The 21073-nt window shown below is 33.2% G+C and overlaps 3 protein-coding genes across 14 annotated transcripts; 1 reads left to right on the forward strand and 2 right to left on the reverse strand.

The window, feature by feature from the left end:
* Nucleotides 1–1268: 1268 nt before the first annotated feature.
* Nucleotides 1269–5142, forward strand: LOC140838634 (uncharacterized). 4 transcript variants are annotated; one of them, XM_073205095.1, is made up of 9 exons: nt 1269–1368; nt 2462–2660; nt 2942–3030; nt 3190–3328; nt 3795–3869; nt 4189–4310; nt 4399–4474; nt 4575–4634; nt 4828–5142. In XM_073205095.1, exons 2-9 carry the CDS (start codon nt 2523–2525, stop codon nt 4954–4956), a joined length of 828 nt encoding a protein of 275 aa, XP_073061196.1. In that variant the 5' UTR covers nt 1269–1368; nt 2462–2522; the 3' UTR covers nt 4957–5142. The 4 variants fall into 4 exon arrangements, with proteins under 4 accessions (XP_073061196.1, XP_073061194.1, XP_073061193.1 ...); XM_073205093.1 differs by having other exon boundaries at nt 1287–1759; nt 2466–2660; XM_073205092.1 differs by having other exon boundaries at nt 1287–1754.
* Nucleotides 5143–5294: 152 nt separating this feature from the next.
* LOC140838635 (ras-related protein Rab5A-like) lies at nt 5295–8684 on the reverse strand. Of its 9 annotated transcripts, XM_073205101.1 has the most exons (8): nt 8398–8684; nt 7357–7434; nt 7138–7253; nt 6583–6631; nt 6414–6499; nt 6018–6111; nt 5656–5723; nt 5295–5556 (listed from the first exon to the last, which is right to left on the reverse strand). In XM_073205101.1, the coding sequence occupies exons 1-5, from the start codon at nt 8437–8439 to the stop codon at nt 6467–6469; spliced, it is 318 nt and encodes a 105-aa protein (XP_073061202.1). In that variant the 5' UTR covers nt 8440–8684; the 3' UTR covers nt 5295–5556; nt 5656–5723; nt 6018–6111; nt 6414–6466. The 9 variants fall into 9 exon arrangements, 6 of the variants coding, with proteins under 6 accessions (XP_073061202.1, XP_073061197.1, XP_073061200.1 ...); XR_012119633.1 differs by lacking the exon at nt 5656–5723 and having other exon boundaries at nt 6414–6476; nt 6748–7253; nt 7357–8684; XR_012119632.1 differs by lacking the exon at nt 5656–5723 and having other exon boundaries at nt 6748–7253; nt 7357–8684.
* Nucleotides 8685–10713: 2029 nt separating this feature from the next.
* On the reverse strand, nt 10714–12491 carry LOC140837722 (uncharacterized). The gene is made up of 2 exons (XM_073203837.1): nt 11484–12491; nt 10714–11284 (listed from the first exon to the last, which is right to left on the reverse strand). Exons 1-2 carry the CDS (start codon nt 12139–12141, stop codon nt 10932–10934), a joined length of 1011 nt encoding a protein of 336 aa, XP_073059938.1. The 5' UTR covers nt 12142–12491; the 3' UTR covers nt 10714–10931.
* Between the last annotated feature and the right edge of the window lie 8582 nt (nt 12492–21073).

The following is a 21073-nucleotide window of genomic DNA, read 5'->3' on the forward strand; positions in this document are numbered from 1 at the left end:
AGTTTAAAATCTAAGCAAAAACTTGTGTGAGAAGGTCTCACGGATCGTATTTTGTGAGATATATATCTTATTTGGGTCATTCATGAAAAAATATTACTTTTTATGTTAAGAGTATTACTTTTTATTGTGAATATTGGTAGAGTTGACTCGTTTCACGGATAAAGATTCGTGAGACCGTCTCACAAAAGACATACTCTAAAATCTAAATATCGAATCCGAATAATTTCAATATGAATCACTTTTAATGGATAAAGGGGATGATGTTTAGAATAATTTTAAAAAAAATAACAATATTACCTTAAAGAGGCTTGCTTTAAAATCTCAATTATGTATTTGTATTTAGTCCATGTCAGATCAAAAAATTTATACAATATTTGATTTACACAAAAAAAAAAAAATATGCGCTATGTAGCCCACACATGTTTTTCCGGATGAATTTCGATACAAAATATTGAAAAAAAATGAAATTAATATATGATATTTGAGTATTAATTGTTTTATATGTAGTACAAAAGATAAAATTTTGAGTATAAAATTGAAACAATTACATTAGTAAGCAAAAACTTGTGTGAGACGGTCTCACGGGTCGTATTTGTGAGACGGATATCTTATTTGGGTCATCAATGAAAAAATATTACTTTTTATGCTAAGAGTATTACTTTTTATTGTGAATATGGGTAGGGTTGACCCGTCTCACAGATCAATATCTATGAGACGATCTCACATGAGACCCTCTCACATTAGTATCAGCACTTGTTACGCTTGTTTTTCAGCTCAAATATTATATGCTAGTACGAGATCTGAAACAAGTTATAATAAAATATCATATATTATTATCATATTTTTAATATTTTGTATCGATTTTAATCCCAAAAAATACACGAGTCATTACTATCAATACTTGTTATTATATGTTTAGGTACTAAAAATCATATATAGTATCAGATCTAAAATATTTTCTATTTGAATATCATATATTATTAACAAATTTTCAATGTTTTATATCAATTTTCATGCTAGAAAAGACGTGATATTGACAATAATACTTCACATACTTGTTCGAATATTCAAAAATTATATATTGATGTCATGTCTGAAATATTTTATACTCAAATATCATATATTAGTATCATATTTTTTGTTTTGTACCGAATTTGATCGAGAAAATAATTAAAATCCCGAGAAGTGCATAATATTTTTCATATGAATAAAGGATATCCCAAAAAAGAAATTTTCGATCTAACAAAGATGAACACAAATACAACTTTGACCTTGGAAATTTATTAATCATTCTCTATATCCAGATAAAATTCACGTGATCCGCTCACCAGAACACGAGCATTGCCAAGCGAAGTGCACGTTAAAAGAGTTTGTTCCTCTAACAACCTGTACCAAGATTAGTTTTTTTCTTTTCTTTTGCCCCCTTGCATTCAATGCTTGTTTTGGAAAACGGAAAAATATACATTTAATTGCACAATTTCTGATGTCCTGCATCGGTCCATTGATTTGAGCAGTCTCATTGTTTATTTCCCGGTTTTTAAACTATTCCCTTCCCATCTCACCTTATTCATTGTTCCGTTTTCGTTGAGGTTTTCTTGTTCTTCCTAACCGAGAAAGAGAGCACACAATAAACCAACATTTTCGTGAGAAGAAAGCAAGAAAATCATTGTTGGTATTGCTATCTATAATGTGATTAGTGGGTTTGTTTGATTTCCGGAATTCTGCTGCTGGGTGTTTCGATTGTGGACTGCTAGGTAAAGTCGACACTTTTTCTGTAACTAACATATTGCAGTCAGTTTTAGATCTCTTGGCTTATATGGGTATTTTACATTTGGGTGCATTTGCTAAGATTTACGATTTGCTCGTGATTTAGAGACAATGGATATGTGTTCGCACCTTGATATTGAGTATATGGTGCTGGATAGAACAATTTATGTGTGAATTCAAGATATGATTGCCCTATTGAAATATTCTACGACTTGGGATTTACAGATGTCCCAATTTAACAGAAGGTTCACCTTTTGTTTGTTCATCTTTTGATGATAGGTGTTTTTCCATCCCTAGCTTAGCATACGGAATTGGAGTATCATAATGATGCATGAGATGCAACTGTGGCACTTCATCTAGATGTATAATCATTGAGGATCTTCTAGACGCTTGTTTGATATTTTGAAATGTTGTTGATTTTGAGCCTTTACAGTAATATTTAAATGCATTTACATGAAGCATGAACTACTCAAACTTTTCATTTTTATTTTTAAAAAAAGTCGTTAATAACCCGCAATTTTGTACAGGGTTATAAACCTGCATCTTAAAATTAACATCCAGTGTTCTTTGCCTCTTTGTTGTTTTCAACTCTTTGTAGGGATCATTCGTGGAAAGCAAAAATTATTTGTGCTCTCCATTCATTTTTTAATAGAGTCAAGGTTACTCTAATTTACTTTTTTGAGCATATTTCCAGGAAGGTCGAGAATTATTATGTCCTAGAAGAAAGTCAACACATGGTCCTGTAGCTTGTTATAATGGGATTTTCTCCAAGGAAAGTTTTGGCATTTAAATCTTATCAAAATAAAGCTGAGGGGCTGGTAAAAAATTACTTACTTGCTGATCCTCTTGTTCCATACACTGCTGTTCTTGCTGGCATTTTGGTGTTCAAATTGGTAAGTTTGAGAGTTTTCAGTTCCTTTCTGATTGACTATAGTTGTTTGAAAACATCGAACATTTACTTCATTAGTTCCTTAATATAGAGATCCTCACCAGGGTGCTATTTTGACTAACTGCATACATTTGTGAATTTAGATGTACATGTGCAAACTTAATCTGTTAGAAGCAATGAAGTGATGGTGATTCAAAAAATGAATTCCCTATTTTCCCAACTAGAGTGTTTCTGCAATGGTCTCTTGTTCATGGGAGTTTAACAATTGGCTTGGCCCTCCAACAGGTATATGATCTGACTCAGCTCATCAGCTCTTTTTACTTCAGGACTTATAATGGCCTCACAAAGATTCAACGAACAGAGTGGAACAATCGGTGAATACACTAGCTTTTCATTTTTGTTTCTTGTTTTTTATGCTCCTCTTAGTTTGGAAATTAATATCCATGTATCCGACACCGCAACTAACGAGAATGTACTATGCTGATGATGTTTTTATGTTCCTCTTACGCTCTTTGTACTTGACTTTCCTGCAGTGGTGTTTCCACTCTTCATGCCATTTTAATATCAACTGCGTCCTTGTATTTTGTGTTCTGGTCCAATCTCTTCTCTGATGACCTGTCTACGGGTCTTATCATACTCCGGAATTCAACTCTCTCAACTGTTACTCTTGGGGTAAGCATGTCATGTAGCTTATTTTAACTTGCATAGGGATTCTAATTTGGATTCTTTTCTTGATGTTGATTACTATTTTTGGTGATTCTGAGAACATTGCTTGTAAAAGTGGCCTTTATATGCATTTTCTTTGTATAGAAAGGACAACTGGTGATTGACTTTATCACAGAGCAAAAAAATTATAGTAATACCACCAAAGGCCCAAGGGAGATGAAAAATGAGAAGGTTGAATGCCAAATTTATAAAAAAAAAATCCATAACCTTGACTATCAATGAACTCAGTCCATCACATGTTTATGATTGTTATGCGTGTATAAGAACATTTATTTGACTTCCAATCTTGAAATTTGATGTTGAAGATTTTAAAACAGAATTAATATTATCCCTGCAACATTTATCTAGTGCTTTGTTAATGAGGCATGCCATGATATTCATCTATTTAAGCTTCGTGTGCAACTTTTGGCAGGTATCTGTTGGGTACTTTATATCAGACCTTGGAATGATTTGTTGGCTGTATCCTTCTTTAGGTGGAGTGGAGTACGTAAGTGCATTTCATGCAAGAAGAGCTATTTAATTTGTTTTGTTGGTGGTATCATCACTATCATGCTCTTTTTTTTAAACTAAACTAAGTATGTGCTGCCTCATGCGGCCAAATTTGGAGATTGAGAGCCAAGTTCGGAGATTTCTCTCGATCATAATGACACCTGAATTTTTCTTCTGTTGTCTTTAGCCACCAGATACATTGTTTCTGAAAATGTATCATAGTAATTTGGCCTATTTTTGTTTGTAGAGCAGTAACTGTGAAATGCCATACAAATGTAGCGTAGACCATGACAGTTGTGTTGCTTTTGTGATTTCAGATAGTCCATCACTCTCTTTCAGGGATTGCCGTAGCATATTCCATGTTTACTGGAGAGGGGCAGCTTTACACGTTCATGGTGCTGATATCTGAGGTGACAACCCCAGAGATCAACATGAGATGGTTGGTATTTAGGATGTCATAAAGAAGACCCTTGATTTTTTGCCTGTCTGATTCTTTTGTTGATGCATTTATGGGCTTCTTGCTGCAGGTATCTAGATATTGCTGGGTTGAAGAAATCCAACGCATATCTGATCAATGGCATTGTGATATTTTTTGCTTGGTTGGTACGTTGTCCCACCTAACCCTGCAACTGCTATTTCTTTATAATGGAGACCTTTTCGTTTCAAGTATACATAAGAGTAATCATATTTGTTTGAACTGCAGGTGGCGAGAATTCTTTTGTTTGTTTTTATGTTTTACCATGTTTACCTCCACCATGATCAGGTAGCGGTCTTGCCTTCTTAAGACTCTAAATTCATATTTGCCTAAATGCTTTCTTTTTCTTTGTAGTTTCGATGACATATGAATCGGTCCATCTGTAATTTGGCATGCAATTATTTTCCAAGTTATTTGGCACGTATGAGCTATTTTTTCAGCGAGTTTCTTAAATTGTTGAATCATCCACACTCTTTTGCAGGTTATGCAGATGCACATAATTGGTTTTCTTTTGGTACACGGGGTACCCTCTGCACTTGCAATCATGAACCTGATGTGGTTCGGGAAGATTATCAATGGGTTGAAAAAGACCATAGCAAAGAAAATGTGACCATTTATTTAGAAGATAGACCGTGTCTCAGATTTTCTCCATTTTTCTCGTGGACTCGGAGCAAATGCAGAAAACAGGAAATGACATGCAGACAGATTCCAACGTTTGTTGGAACTCGATATACTGTAAATGGTTACATTTCTCCAACAATATATAGATCTAGTTTATGACTAGTTTCATCAAGTACATCTGCCGCATGAAGTGTCTTCTCTTTGCTTTATATTTATCCAAGGGCCACAAGAAACTAGATTTGGAAACTTTCCTTGGCAAAAATAGGTTATTTCAAGGTGCAAAGCCATATCGGAAGCACCACTGACGCATCATCTGAATTATGGGCGTGGGAAATCAAATAATATTATGGTCAATAAAAATTATTTCAATAAATCTTGGAACACGGTAAACAAGAAATGCCATATGCACAACAAAAGTTGAATTCATGCGCAAACCACAAGAAAAATGGAATAAGTTGATGACATAATATGACTTGAATACATTCCGTTTCATGAGCAACAAGAAGCACTGGTAGCCCTGTCTGCAGGTCGATCCACAAGAACCATGCCTGACGGGTTAAGGGCCGGCTGCAAAAGAGGTATCTTTGTGCTGTAGATACATAACAAGAGATTTTATTAAAAGCCAACGGAACACGAATCCACCAACATCGAACAAATAAAGTACAGGAATTATGGTGCTTTAAAGTACCCTCGATCAATCATATCTCAGATTCTCAAAACCAACTTGGACGCTGTTAGCTTGTTTGATTTCTCAATCTTGTCAAACGAAGATAAAATGAGCGTATGCTTCTCATTCTGAGAAATCTAATTTCCGGTATTGTTATACAAAGATTAAAAGTACACATTAACAACCTGATTATACACATAGCGAGAAGCAATATTTTTGGGAACATAAATTTAAGGAAAACAGATAGAATTAACCCTCAAAACTCATGATGAACTGATGATCTTAGTCTTGCGTGACATCTAACAAGCATTTTTCAAATTCTACAATTAAATAGCGATTTTCTGTTGCTTCAGCCACAAAAGTAAATGTTCAACAATTCTTACCTATTTCATAAAACAGGTCATTGACATTATTTGCTGTCTTGGCAGAGGTTTCCATGAAAAAAAGGTTGTTCTCTTTTGCGTAAGTTCGTGCTTCCTGCGATAAATTATTAGATTCAAATAATAAGCTGCAAGACCAGAAATTTAATCTCTCAAGTAATAAACTCCATATGCAATTTTCTCTCATTGGTTTTATAGTCTCACTATTCCAGGAAAGCAGAGATTGATAACAATGATATAAAAATTATTATTATCAAACACCAGTTACTCTTCGGTTAGTGATAAAAATGACATTGAGTTCAAGAGTAAGCAAGACATTTTACAGAAGTATTTCACGTAAATTAAAATATACATAAGAATACGAAAGATTTGCAAAAAGAGACGGCAGATTATTCTCACCTCTGCTGCCACCTTTCTTGCATCCAACATATCTGATTTATTCCATAATCATATTAGGGTTCCCTTGTGCCACAGAAACGCAAACACTAGGACATTAGAAAATTGGATAAATGAAAAACAAATTGAAAAATAAATTGCAGTGAACTTTACAGTGTAGGTTGAAATTCACCTTGTGCTTGAAGCTCTTGAACCCATTTTTTGGCTCGATCAAAGGATGTCTATAAAGTAAAGGAATTAAATGACAAGAATAAATCAGCAAGCACAAATTAAGTTTCATCATAAGTCGTCTCTCAATCATTTCATTAATCCATCAAAAAATGTTAAGCTATGCCACCTGAAAGACATATTGCTGGACCACATATTGATTCAGTGCACACCAACATTATTATTGAGAGCATTCTTTATGTCTCAGCTTGACAAATAGATATCAGAAAGCCTAAATAGATGGTTGTCATTGTGTTGATATATATTGGGACGACATAAATCGGTATGCAGCATCAAATGTCATAAACTCCCGGCCTGCTGCAGCACTAAAAATAACAGTTACTTTTGGTTTTTGATTTGTAGATTATATCACAGTGCTGCGGCTCAAGTTGATCCCCATGGCATGAAAAGGATTGTTTGACCACTAGCTTATGTCTCTGCTGGACAGCTGGTCAAACTATTAGCACTTGATCAGTCATGTCATAGACAATTATGGACAGCTGCAGCTCCTCTATAATACATCGGAGCTAAGCTGTGGCATCTCTCCTGACCAGCGGTATCCCATATTTCAAATTTTACAGTGGTCTCATTTACAGCAACTGTTTGTGAAAAAAATGCAGCACCAATAGTTGATTCCTATAACACCAGATTTTTTTTTTCAGTCAATATCAGTATTCAGGCGGGGAAATCAGAATGAAACATACGTCAATATCAAACCCCATAACCATAATGCAGCAACCTGAAATTCAATGAATTGCCCTTTTACAAATCGCAACACTAAACTAGATTTTCCAGCTCTTACATCTCCAAGAAGAACCTAGAGAAAAAAGAAAACCTCATTCAAGTGAGTGAAAGGGAAAGCGAAGGTCACAAACATGAGATGAAATCCAAGACGGTTTTATACCATAAAAAACAGAAAGAAAAACAAATTAAAATTTAGACCCTTCTCAAAAGGGAACTAAGGCAAATTTCTTAAATATCAATGCCATCGAATATGTGACACAATTTTACTTCAACTGTAGGAGACTAGAATCTGACTTGATGCAATGCTAGTCTATCATGCGCACAAAATATGTATAAAAAGCCTCATGTAGAAGCATATTGAACATGATATCGGATACACACAAACTGCTGCCTAAAATATGGAAGGCTGCTTTTGGATAAACAAATTTTTAGTTCGACCTAAACTCTAAATGAGTGAAACTGTGATTGAATCACAACGAAATGATTCTTCGACTGTAATGCTTAGTCATTATTTTATGAATTTCGAAACTATTTCCAAATCACGTAATCAGATTTACTATGTGTCACCTAATGATCTGTGTCTGTAAACTGGATGAAATTACTAATGATAAGACAATTATAAACGACGTGCAAGAAAGTCGTAAAAAACCCAATTAAAATTGGGAAACAGTAGGATACTTTTTTCACTAATCTTATTCGTTAATGACTTGAGTTTAGTCTGTTTAAGCTGCTCAAAACAAAAGAAGGTGAATAAATGCACGAAGTCAACAGCTATAGATTGACAACTGGTAATGGAATAGACAGCCCAAATTTAGCAAATCAAGAACGATCCAGGAATAATCAAATGATTAAGAACTAGTTGCATCCTATGAAATCAAAATCGACACATTTTTTCGTCGGCTATCACCATAATCAACAACCCAACAGAGACAAAATGAAATGAAAATCACAAAGAAACAAGCAAAACCATGGCCATAGCGAGGAATCAAAGCAACCCACGTGGAAAATCGTTAAAATAATCGTTACATCCAGGTACCAAATAAAAAAGCGATCGGGCAAAACCAGACCAGCTTAGCATTGATGTTCTTGTTCCAGCTGGATGCCGTGAATCAAACTCAGGCGGAAATCAACAAATATATTTGGGTTCGGCGAATAGAAAGATTGGAATTCATGGTATAATTTGATTCAGAAAATAACAAAATTAAAAGGAAATAATCAAGGGTCGTGACTTCTGGAGGTTTTGTAACGAGGCTATGAGTTGACGAGAAGGAAGAAAAGAGTGTGACGTAATTGAGAGGCAAAAGCGAAGGAGATCCAAAACTATCTTCATTCTTCACAGTTCTTGGAAGGCATAATTACAACCATCTCCCTCATATTCACAGCTATATTTAAATATTTTATTTATTTATTTTTGTGTGTGAAAATCACAAATAATAAATTTTAAAACAAGATGTTATTTGTGAGACGGTCTCACGAATTTTTATCTGTGAGACGACTCTACTTTATCGATATTCACAATAAAAAATAATACTCTTTGCATAAAAAGTAATATTTTTTTATGAATGACCCAAATTAAATATTCGTCTAACAAAATACGACTCGTGAGACCGTCTCACACAAATTTTTGTCATAACATAGTTTGTTAGACGATTATCTTATTTTGGTCATTCATGAAAAAATATTACTTTTTATGCTGAGAATATTACTTTTTATTGTGAATATCAGTAAGATTGATTGTTTCAAATATAAAGATTAATGAGATCGTCTTACAAAAGATCTATTCTTATCTTGTATTTTCAGTAATTAATACGAGAAACATACAAATATATAAATATTAATGAATATATGCAATGTTAAAAATTGTCGTTTTTATTTTTTTCATTTCCACAAAGTCAAACCTCGAAAGAAGTAAATAATATTGAAATATAGTTGAGTTTTTTTTGTTATTACGACAAACCTCGAAAAAAAGTAATATAATTAAGCTTAAATTTTATAAATAATTATTATTCATATATGGATTTATCACATTTGAATCATATATCATTTATCATATAGATAGATGGTGCTGAACTAAACAGCTCGATAATCGATTGGAATCCAACTTTTATTTCATCAATCAAATATTTATTTGTAAATATTAATTATTTATAAATCATTTCTTTATCATATATTAGTCAAATCCTTATATAAAAAATCATAACATCGTCATAATATATTACTTTTATTTACATTTGTTAATTATTAAAATAATAAAATTATAATGTACTATTTTATTTCAAATTTAATCAATCAATTTAAACATATTAATTATTTATCACTATTCTATATCTCACTCATATGTTTTAATAATCACATAACAAATCTCATTCATTCGAGTAAATATACCTAAACACAGTTATTGCTGTTGCTCTCATGTTTTTTTTTTTTATGTAATAGTATAAGACATATCGTGTTTATATATATGTAAAATTTTATGTGTTTGTGTTTCCAGTTTTATAACAAAATATGTTTGCATTTATTGGGTTCACATATTTTTTATATCGATAAAAATTGATACAAAACATTATAAATATAATGTTTATATATATGATATTTGAGTACTAACTCTTCCAGATATGACATTAATATATGAATTATTGAGTACCTAAACATGTATAATAAATATTGATATCAGTGACACATTTGTCTTTCGGATGAAAATAGATACAAAACACTTAAAAATATGGTAATAATATATGATATTTGAATACCAAATGTTTCATATATGATATTAATATATCATTTTTGAGTACTCAAACATGTAATAGATGCTGATATTAATAAAATTATTCCAATTTTATACTTAAAATCTATTTTTTTTTAACAAATCTGCAATAATTAATACTCAAATATATATATTAATATCATATTTTTAATGTTTTGTACTCATTTTCTCCCGAAAAATCAAATATATCATTGATACCAATATTGCTATACATGTTTTGGTACTAAAAAAATCATATATCAATACTAAATCTTATACAAATTTTACTCAAATATCACATATTAATGTCATATTTTAAATATTTTATATCTATTTTGACCCAAGAAAAGAAATATTTGTCATAGATTTCAAAAGATAAAAAATAATTATATACTAAATAAACATTTATAAAATAAACAAAATGTCCATTTTAAAAATTTCAATTTACCTACTATGACAATTGTTCCAACTAATGAAAATTTCAGAAAATTTTACTCTAAAAAAAAACTAATGAAAATTTCAGAAAATAAACAAAAACTCATTCTATTTAATTTTCAGCCACTTAATTTATTTAAAAATTTTATAAAATAAAAGAGATCAAGTTGGCACTTCCAAGTCTTCCACTTTCGTCAGGAAATTTAATGCTTCTGAAACAGGGAGGAATGGAGTTAATTCTTGTTAGTTCAATCATATATATAAATGCATCTACATCCAATGATAGTAATTAATTCATTGGGACTAAATGTAATTGAAGTGTAAGAATCAATACTAGTAATCCTTAATGACTCGGGTTAATTTTCATAAGAATGATGATCGATCGCTGCGGATTATTCGAAGCTTTCTTGATTTTTCTTATTATTCGCAGCCAGAGCATGAATGGACTCGGCGAGCTTGTTGATGGCTTCCACCAGATTACTCATGCCTTGTCTTTTGATTTCAGCCTTCGATTCCTCGATTTGCAGTCTCCTCTCATGCAGGCTCAATGCTTCTCTGTGTCTTCTTCCTTCTGCTTCGTCTCGGGATTGTATCGTTTTCGCCATTATTGAAGCACCCTTCGAGATTGCAGTCCCTATTTCTCCCAATGCGGCGGCGCCGCTGGTGCCTTCTCCGCCGCTTCCTCCATCTCCTTTCTTCCTTCTTTTCGCCGGTGAGTCTGAATACTCACTCGTATCTTCGGAATCTGCGCCGTTTATTACAGTAGATTATATTTGGAATGAACGTCATTATTTACTCAACTGTCGATTTATTCTACAAAAATCAATGTGCTTTAACAGCCACATCGCAAGAAAAAACCAGCATTAATTATGTGCGTAACCATGTACAGTTTAGTTTCAAATCCCTTTTGCATCTATGAATGAGAGACCATATAGAGAGAGTACCTACTGTGGGCAACGGCTGAGAGAGCGGAAAATTCGGTGGGTCAGCCGGCGGAGGAAGCTGCAACAGCATTGTCGTCGGAGCTTGTTGTTGAACCGGCGAAGGCATTGAAGGCTGACCCAAATCCATAGTGGAAGATTTTGCGAAACCAGCATAAGGCACATTGGCACTCGAACTTGCCGTGCCACCACTTGCGGCCACAAGTACCGTTTGATCTTTCTTGTCCACCACGTCCACCAATGCTTCATATATCTGATTTAACATATTGGAAGGCAAATTGTTCTCTCTCCTCTCATTCTTCTCCATTTTCCAGTAAGATTTATCTTCTACTTCTCCCATCCCCGCAGCTTCTACTTTCCTCTCGTACTCCCTTACTTTCTTGAAATCTCTCATCAAATTATCCCACTTGTCATTACACTGGTTCTGGCTTCGAAAACAACCATTTTTCCAGCAATAATCTTCCACCCATTTCCATCTGAGCTCCGCCTGTTTGGCCCTCTGATCAGCACCACCACCAGCACCGCTTCTCTTCATCCTCCTTTCATCGTCCATCTTCTTCGCTTCTATCAGAACCATGGTTTCTTGAATCGTCCAGTTCCCTTTCCTATAATCCCTCCCCAAAACATCCTTACCCTCTTCACCAGAAATCGTGAGATCCATGCAATAACCCACGATTCAAACAGACAACACTTTGTGCGTGTTAATCTTGTGTGTGGATGTGCGTGAGTGGAGCAGATCAGGGGTTAGTGAAACCTGAAAAGTGAAGCCACCTCGTGAGAAAGATGTTCAAATAAAGTACCCTTTTCTTTTCTTTCTTTTTTTTCACCACTTATAATTCATATATATATATACATATGTTCTCCCTTTATTTAATGATTTCTGCACAATTTCGTCACAAATATGATGAAGATTTACAAAGCTGAATCAAAATCTGATGCCTTTCAACTCAACCGGCTGATATATTATAGTTCACAAACGCAGAAGATGGGATGAATGCAACAGCGCCCGATCACTCGCACCACTCGTTACACACACAAAAACTATATAATATAATTTATTATTTTGTGGTTTTGTTATTGCATATTTTTAAATTGATGATATAACATTTAGGTATAATGTACAATATTCGTATAGTGTCATTATTTGTGGATATCCTTGTTTCAGATGAGATGTCTGTTTAAAGGTATTACTCTAATATTGCACCTATGTTCTTATTCATTCTTATTTGTGGATGTAAAAAAATGATGGACCTCCTCACGGATAAAATAAATACAGCATCGGTGGACAGTGGCAGAGCAAAAAATATAGCTTTGTCTGAACTAGAATTTTAAACTCTAGAATCTTTTAATATTTTAAATTGATCTACTTGAGCTAATATCATATTATTCCAAAATTTACATATAATTTTTTTAAAAAAAAATTGGATCACCTGAACTTTACTCCAAGTATACATACATATAGCTCCGCGGCTGCTGGTCGAACTCAGTCCTCTCTATAAATATATTTTCATGGGTCCAAGTTAGGGAACATTTAAAACATGTGTTAATCTATACTACATTGGCTTATTTATCAATTTATTTCAATATCATTAAATCAGAGAACTCGTGATTCTATCAAATTTTGAATGATCCTTAAAGCAGATTATCTATGTGACAAGTCATTGAACTTTTTAACACTTTTTCAACTTGCCAGCGAGGACAGCAGAGCGGGCCAGGGATGCTTTGACCGACTCTGGGCCTTGACCGGCGGAGGACGGTCCATTGGAACAGGTGATCCATGCGCCACTTCATTGAACAATTCCCCGCTTTTTCATATTGCCAGTAAGGACAGCAGAGTGGGCCATGTTGCTTTGACTACGTTTGGGCTTTGACTGGTGGAAGATGGGTCGATTGGGTTCATCTTATTCTTCAATGGCCTTCTTCGTTATTGGACTTTGGCCTCATCCTAACTCCGAATCGAGGCAGCCGATTACATTACGAAATTTATTTCACCCTACTTTTATTTTTAGTAAAAACACGTATTTTTTCATTTCAATTTATCAAAATTCAAGTAATATAATTTAAATAAATTCTCCTTTCTGAATAATCTAAATAATTAAAATGTTATTTCTTACTTTTAAAATGAATAAATGAGATACCGACAACCCCAAATATTAAAACTAAGACAAAAACTTGTGTGAGACAGTCTCACGGGTCGTATTTTGTGAGACGAATATCTTATTTGGGTCATCCATGGAAAAATATTATTTTTCATACTAAGAGTATTACTTTTTATTGAGAATATCGGTGGAGTTAACCCGTCTCACAAATAAAGATTCGTGAGACCGTTTCACAAGAAACCTACTCTAGAACTAATGAGATGTTAGCCTTATCCTCGTATTGTATCCAATTATCTTTATTCATTTTCACATATAAATCCACAATTTAATTCGAGACTTATAAGTCTATTTGGAAATTGTACACAGCTTCGTTTTCTTTTAATTTGAATTTAGCTAATGAGTCGATTAGAAGAGATGTAGGGATAGCCCAATGAATCTCAAATGCCTAGCAGTTCCACACTTATTTTATATAAAAAGACCAAAACACGATGATACGAAAATATTTAATTTCATAATTATTATTTTTATATTTATCTCATTAAACCTTATTTCACTCTACATTTTAAATAGAGAAATTTTTTTTAAACAAAACATCCCTTGTGAATTGAACAAATCTTCTATATTGAAAACAATTTATTGTTAATTGTTTATTATTGTTTTGTTAATTTTTAAAAATGATAACACATGCAACGTAAATGCATTTTAGTATATCTAAATACTATATATTGCTGATTCTAAATTCTGAATCTTTCTTGTGTGTACTCATTTCAACAAATTTGTTTTTAATTTTCTGGAGTTTTATAAATCGCGTAAAGAAAGTTGGCTCCACACATGAAATTCATAATTTTTAGCCGGGGGGGGGGGGGGGGGGGGGGGGGGGGTTACTACGAATAAATGTCGCATCTGTAACATCTACAGCCAACAAAATATATAATTTGCAATGGGTTTTTTAGTTGCAGTAAACTATATTTATATTGATGGATTTCTAATCACCCGAGTTGTTTGAATATATTAAATTTAACAAATTTCAAACTCAATTTGTATTAAGTTAAACATTCTCATTGTAAGGAATAATGCTTGATAGATATGTGTTTATATAACATCAGTAGTGTAAGATTGTAAATTTGTGTTTTATCAGATTTAAGTGTTGTGTTAAATATTACCATATTTGAGACAACATGTAGCGGTATATTAAAGTTTGTAACAAAAATTGATTTTAAATAAATAGATAGACAAGATTAAATTTGCACAATTATAAATACTTGCACGGTGTTTTAGGATAATTAATCACTAGAAAACCAAAACGTTTACAAAAACCAATCACTTGTGATTATGACTAAAATTAATTTCCTAAACAGGTTGAGAAAATAAATACCTTTCTAAAAACGACTAAGAATACTAAAACATAAATAAGAAAGCAAAAGCGTAATGCCAAAAACTTGGAGCAACGAAACAATCTTCAGCCAATACTTGCACGCGTATTGTCTGAAATGTCTCCAACAATTACGACAGCACGAGCAACATCACTCTTCAAAACAGCACGTCCCATGAAGAAATATTTTTCTGAAATCCACAACGTGCACAAGTGCGTGTATTATTGATCGAGAGGAAGAAGCCGTAACAATGTCCTTGTTTCTCTTATTTATAGACTTTCTTTCTCCTAGAGATTATCTCCACAAGGAAACGAGTGAGTCTCATGTGACACCGTCTCACGGATCTTATTCTGTGAGATGGGTCAACCCTACCTATATTCACAATAAAAAATAATACTTTTAGCATAAAAAATAATATTTTTTCATGGATGACCCAAATAAGAGATTCGTCTCACAAATACGATCTGTCAGACCGTCTCACACAAGTTTTTACCCAAGGAAACCTATTGAATAAGGAAAGTAAGAGTTTTATTAGGAACAAAACTCATTTTGAAGATTAATATCATATTCTGATAATATTTACATAATTATCTCATTATCTAGAAAGACAAAATCTCAAAAGATATTATATTCAATCAAATCAACAATGAAAATATAGTAGAGTGAGTCTCATGTGAGACCGTCTCACGGATCATAATCTGTGAGACGGGTCAACCATACCCATATTCACAATAAAATGTAATACTCTTAGGTAACGTTTGGTTTGCTTGATTAACCCGGATAGACTATTTTATCCTACATAGTCTTGTGTTTGGTTCAGATGATTATTTAACCAACTCAATCCCTTCTATGAATGATTAGGTTATATTAGGTAGGTTAAAATAATACCTCCTCACCCCCTAGGATTATTTATCCCACTCTTAATACTTCATATTTTTCCAATTTTACCCTTCTCCTAAATTCAAACTCACCACCACTTCCCGCCACCGATCGCCGCCTCCACGACCTCCGCCGGCCGACCACCGACGGAACGCCGACCGCGGCCGAGCACCGGCAGACCGGCGACGTACTGCCGTCCGCCGGCCGAACACCGGCCTACTGCCTGTTAGCGACGGTTCGTTAAATACCGTCGCAAATAGCGACGGTTGTTTTACCAATCGTCGCAAATAGCGACGGTATTTGTATACACCGTCGCAAAATGTCAAATTTTTTTAGTAATTAAAATGATTCAAACCTAGATCGGCGACGGTTTCTAAAAAACCGTCGCTAATAGCGACGGAGTTTTAGAATCCGTCGGTACTTTTCCGGCCACCATTTTCGACCGTCCGCCGGCCGCCGCCGCCACTGTTGCCGTCGCGAGGGGAAAGGGCCATTTCGTCTTTCCATCAAAAAATTCAAAATTATCCTATACTTAAAAATCTTACCAAACATAATATTATTTTACACCATATATTACAATCCTACCACAATCATTTTCTTTATCATTTACGTACTAATCATTAGTTTATCCTATCCTTCCAACCAAACGTAGCCTTAGCATAAAAAGTAATACTTTTTCATTGGTGATCCAAATAAGAGATCCGTCTCACGAATACGACCCGTGAGACCGTCTCACACAAGTTTTTGCCAATATAGTATTAGGAAAATCATTTAAGTTAAGAAATTATATCATTTAAATTAAGAAATAAATATTTCCCTTCACTCATTAATAACAATTATGTAATTGAAAATATACTTAAATTGGTGTCACATATTTCCATGCAATTGATGATTATTGATTAGTGCTAAATTAATTTCTTGTTTAAAAGAAAAACAGAGATTTCATTACTTAGATAATAAGATCAAGTCAATATTTTTCAAAAATCAGAAATATCATCGACAAAAACAACATTGTCGCGTATAGCTGAACAACTAGATCCAAGTTCACGAGCTACTCGGTTAATGTCCGGCGGCGATGAAGAAAAGAGACCTCTGAAGCTTGGGAACGCAAACTGATTTTGTCTTTTTACGAGCAAGAAATACACAGAGAAAAGCAGAAGCATGGAGAATAGCTTGAATAACATTAAGAGCATCAGCTTCTACTACCACTTTACTCCATCCGAGTTTTTAATGCCTTCCTTCACTGCTAAATGTAAATTTTAAACAGTGTGATTTAAATTATTATGAATCAATCGATGAGGGATTTGGTTAAATGGTTAAAATTGAGGCCCAGAGATTTGTTGGTTTTAGTTTTGAGTCTCGCTGATTGCAAGTAGTTTTCTTAATTTATTCAAGTAGATTTAGTTGTTTCTTTGTACTATTTTTTTATACGCGATAAGCAAGTCTCGAATCCTTACTCAAGTTCCGTCAATGGTGCAGACATTTAGATTATTTGGATTCTAAACAAAAAAAAATTAATATAAATTAGGAGTAACCTAGTTGGCACTGAATATCGATGGTAAAATAAGGATGTACATGAACTAGACCATTTGCGAGTTATTTAGAGCTCGATTTGATAAAAAACTCGTTTGAGTTCATTTGGTAATTATATCAAGCAAAGCTCAAGCTCGATTTCGAGCTCAAAAATTTAATCAAATCAAGCTCAAATCTAAAGATATTCGGCTCGTGAGTTTGCAAATATGTTCGTTAATAGGCTCTCGAGCTCGAATTCGCCTTGTTTAGGTGGCTCATGAGCTCGAGCTCTACTCGTTTAAGTGGCTCGTAAGCTCCAGCTTGACTTATTTGTGAAGTTGACAAATTAAAATATTAGTATTAATGTCAATGGAATAAATTGACACAATATCTAATTGAAAAAAAAAAATGAATTCACACCAATTATCTACTCCGATATCTAATGTAATTATGTATTTATTAATTATGTGTTATATATTTAATTATGGTCTCTCATTAAATTTGGTTATTTATATCGAACATATTGAATTTTTGTACTTGTATGCAAAAAGAAAATTCAGAGCTTAAAGATATTCATTTGAATTAAAATATTTAGAATCAACTATCAAGAGCTCTTACGAGTTCTTTGTCATTAAATTGGTGGAGTTTATTTGTTTTTTGATTTCAAATAGTTTATTTTCTTCTTGATTAAATTGATAATTCATTCTTTAAAAAAATGTGTCATTATGGACTTTGCAGGGTAGTTGACTAGCTTTTATCATTGGAGATGATTTTGTAATTCATATTTCTAATGACTTCTCTAACGCTCTTTCTACTTTCTCACGGGCCTAACTTGAAGTGTTAAATGGGTGAAATTATTGTAATATTATTTATATGGTGATATCAATTATCAATGTATGACGAATATTTGTTATTTAGATGTTAGATGTATTATTTTGGGATGTTCAATAATATACCGAGTTTAAGTTTTTTTAGTTGTTATTTTTGTCGTTTTGGTTATTTATGAATGTATTTACACATTTATGTCTGATTTAAAATTAGTTCATAGATATATTTAATTTTAAACAAACTCAAATCAAGCTTAAACTCAAGCTCAATTCTATGCTATACGAGTTCGAAAATGAGCCAAACTCAAGTGAGTCTTGTTAAACATGATAAATACGCTATTAATGAACCAAAATCGAGATCGACTTGATTAACATGATAAATAAGTTTTTAATGTGCCGAGTTCGAATCTGATAATAAAAATAAATGCTCGAGCTCGAGCCTCAAACAATCTAAAATGAACTAAACTCAAATGCGATACTATTTAACTTAATTTAAATCGTTTACATCACTAGTTACAAAACGATGAGCCATTCCCATGAATGCCACACTTACGTAGTGTGTATGAGCATGACAAAAGGAGGACAGGCCACACAGAGAGTTGGAACCAACCACCACGGGACCTGCTTTCGCTTAGAAAATTATAAATATATATTACGAAATCGATAAATCTAATTATTTAATAAGTACATTGTTCAGGTTGAACGCATTTATTTATGCCAGTGTTGACTAGATCCAGAATCACTCCCATCATTTAAAAGTATTTTATTAAATCTGTGACGTTCTTGTAAAATTATATTATCATGTAAATTAGTGTGACACGATATTACGAGTCAATTTTGAGTAGGTTTTTTGTGAGACAGTCTCACTAATTTTTATTTGTATGATGTGTCAATCATATCGATATTCACAATAAAAAATAACATTCTTAGCATAAAAAGTAATATTTTTTCATGGATGACTCAAATAAAATATCTGTCTCACAAAATACTAACTACAAGATCGTCTCACACAAATTTTTGCTTTCAATTTTATAAGATATATATCTTATTTAGGTCATCATATATATCGAAACACGTGCATTATATGAGAAAAAAATTAACGATAAATCTAAAATTTAGAAATTTAGGGTGGGGGTTATTTTTTTCTTGATGTGCAATTGAAAAGAAACGTGATATCTTAATTTGATCCCAAATCAGGGAAGATTTAATTTATTTTCGTAATAAATATTCTTGAGAAAAAACATATAGGAGATGTTTATGAGATTTTAAAAAAAGAAAATTCACCAACATCAATTAATAATAATAGATATACATTCAAATTAATGTATCAACTTCCAAATTTTATTTTCGCTCTAGATTTTGGCGATTCCACAAATCTTTTTCAATTATTCAAAAAAATATATTTAATTATTCAAATTTATATTGTTCATTTTACTTTTTCCTCCCCTTCATCTTTCGTTTGGGTGAATGGCTAAATTCTTTTCTTGTTGCTTAAGCTTGTAATTGACGATTATTTGCAATAATATTATGAAATTTTGACTCTAAAAAAATAATATAAAAATTGTTGGGTGCAATAATTGGTCTTCTACTGTGATGTTGGAGCTGCTGTGCGGTTTAAAAGATTTGAGTTGCACTATTACTACTAACTATAACTTTTTGATGAGGCAACAAACGCACTGTCTTAAAAAAACATACTTCGTTCTCTATTTTTTCTAGGAACTACAAATTTGCCAATAAACAGAAATATATATCACATAAGAATCACCACCCATTTCCGGCAGCTATTTTAAAATTTGTTATTTGGGACAATTGAGGAAGCCAAATTGATTATCCAAACAAATTAGAAAACAGCCCACGAGGATGTAATTAATTAAAGGACCACCATAGGGCTGAGCTGGCAGCATATGATTGGATGTACACATTTGCAAAGGCAAAACCTAAGTGATAAGGCCTCACACGGTCAAACCAAACACTGTCACGGTCCACTGAAATTGCTGCCACTTTCTTCTAAAATATTCAGCTTCACTATTACATTATGTCTATTTATTATTATTATTATTATTTAATTGCCGAAATGAGTTGGATATACGGTGCAAATTTCCATACTATAAATATAAATTATACGCATAAAATTTGTTAAATTAATTTATTATATTTCCTTCAACATTTTACAAAAAAATCAAATATTCTAGCAGATTATCCAAATAAAGTAATAATTTTCGAATTAAAATTATTTTGTTCACTGATCACTCATTAAACCTCCTCTCTGTTCTTACAATTATTAATAATTTAATGGTATCCATTCTATGAGCAAATCGTTAATGTAGTCAGAGGGGAATAAACCTAAAAAAACATATTAATGTTCCATTTTTAAATGTATCTAATTTAATATAAGGTAAAATTTGTGTGAGACGGTTTCATGAGTCGTATTTTGTGAGACGGATATCTTATCTGGGTCATCCATGAAAAAATATTACTTTTTAGAGTGAGTGTAGTAGCCCGAATTCCAAATTGGGTAATTAACGGAGTAATGGTGATTAAGAAGGTTTAAGGTGTAATTTTGACCGAGTCATGATCGGACGGACCGAAGATGGTTCGGAAGCACCGAAGAGTTCGTAAGGTCCGAAGTGGGTTCGGTGGATCCGACCATTAGGTGTCAAGAGTTGATCGACACGTGGGAGTTCGGACGTTCCGAAGTGTAGGTTCGGTGGATCCGATCATGAGGTGTCAAGAGCAGCTGGACACGTACATGTTCGGACGGTCCGAAGTGTATGATCGGAGGATCCGATCATGAGCTGTCAAGAGCCAATGGACACGTAGCGTTCGGACGTTCCGAAGTGGTGTTCGGAGGATCCGAACATGGCCTATAAATAGTGCTCGGATTTCCTCATTTTGGTTATTCA

The sequence above is a fragment of the Primulina eburnea genome, chromosome 8 (genome assembly GCF_022965805.1).
Source record: "Primulina eburnea isolate SZY01 chromosome 8, ASM2296580v1, whole genome shotgun sequence".
NCBI classification, from domain to species: Eukaryota; Viridiplantae; Streptophyta; class Magnoliopsida; order Lamiales; family Gesneriaceae; genus Primulina; species Primulina eburnea.

Bases quoted from the DNA above. Each gene is read 5' to 3' on its own strand.
- LOC140838634 (XM_073205095.1), top strand. From the start codon at position 2,523: ATGGGATTTTCTCCAAGGAAAGTTTTGGCATTTAAATCTTATCAAAAT. The intron at 4,311-4,398 runs GTTGGTATTTAG...TTCTTGCTGCAG, and splicing joins CCAGAGATCAACATGAGATG to GTATCTAGATATTGCTGGGT. The intron at 4,475-4,574 runs GTACGTTGTCCC...TTTGAACTGCAG, and splicing joins TGATATTTTTTGCTTGGTTG to GTGGCGAGAATTCTTTTGTT.
- LOC140838635 (XM_073205096.1), bottom strand. From the start codon at position 6,608: ATGGGTTCAAGAGCTTCAAGCACAAGG. The intron at 6,112-6,413 runs GTGAGAATAATC...AATTTATCGCAG, and splicing joins CAAGAAAGGTGGCAGCAGAG to GAAGCACGAACTTACGCAAA. The intron at 5,557-6,017 runs GTAAGAATTGTT...ATGTATCTACAG, and splicing joins TGACCTGTTTTATGAAATAG to CACAAAGATACCTCTTTTGC.
- LOC140837722 (XM_073203837.1), bottom strand. From the start codon at position 12,141: ATGGATCTCACGATTTCTGGTGAAGAGGGTAAGGATGTTTTGGGGAGG. The intron at 11,285-11,483 runs GTACTCTCTCTA...TAAACGGCGCAG, and splicing joins TCAGCCGTTGCCCACAGTAG to ATTCCGAAGATACGAGTGAG.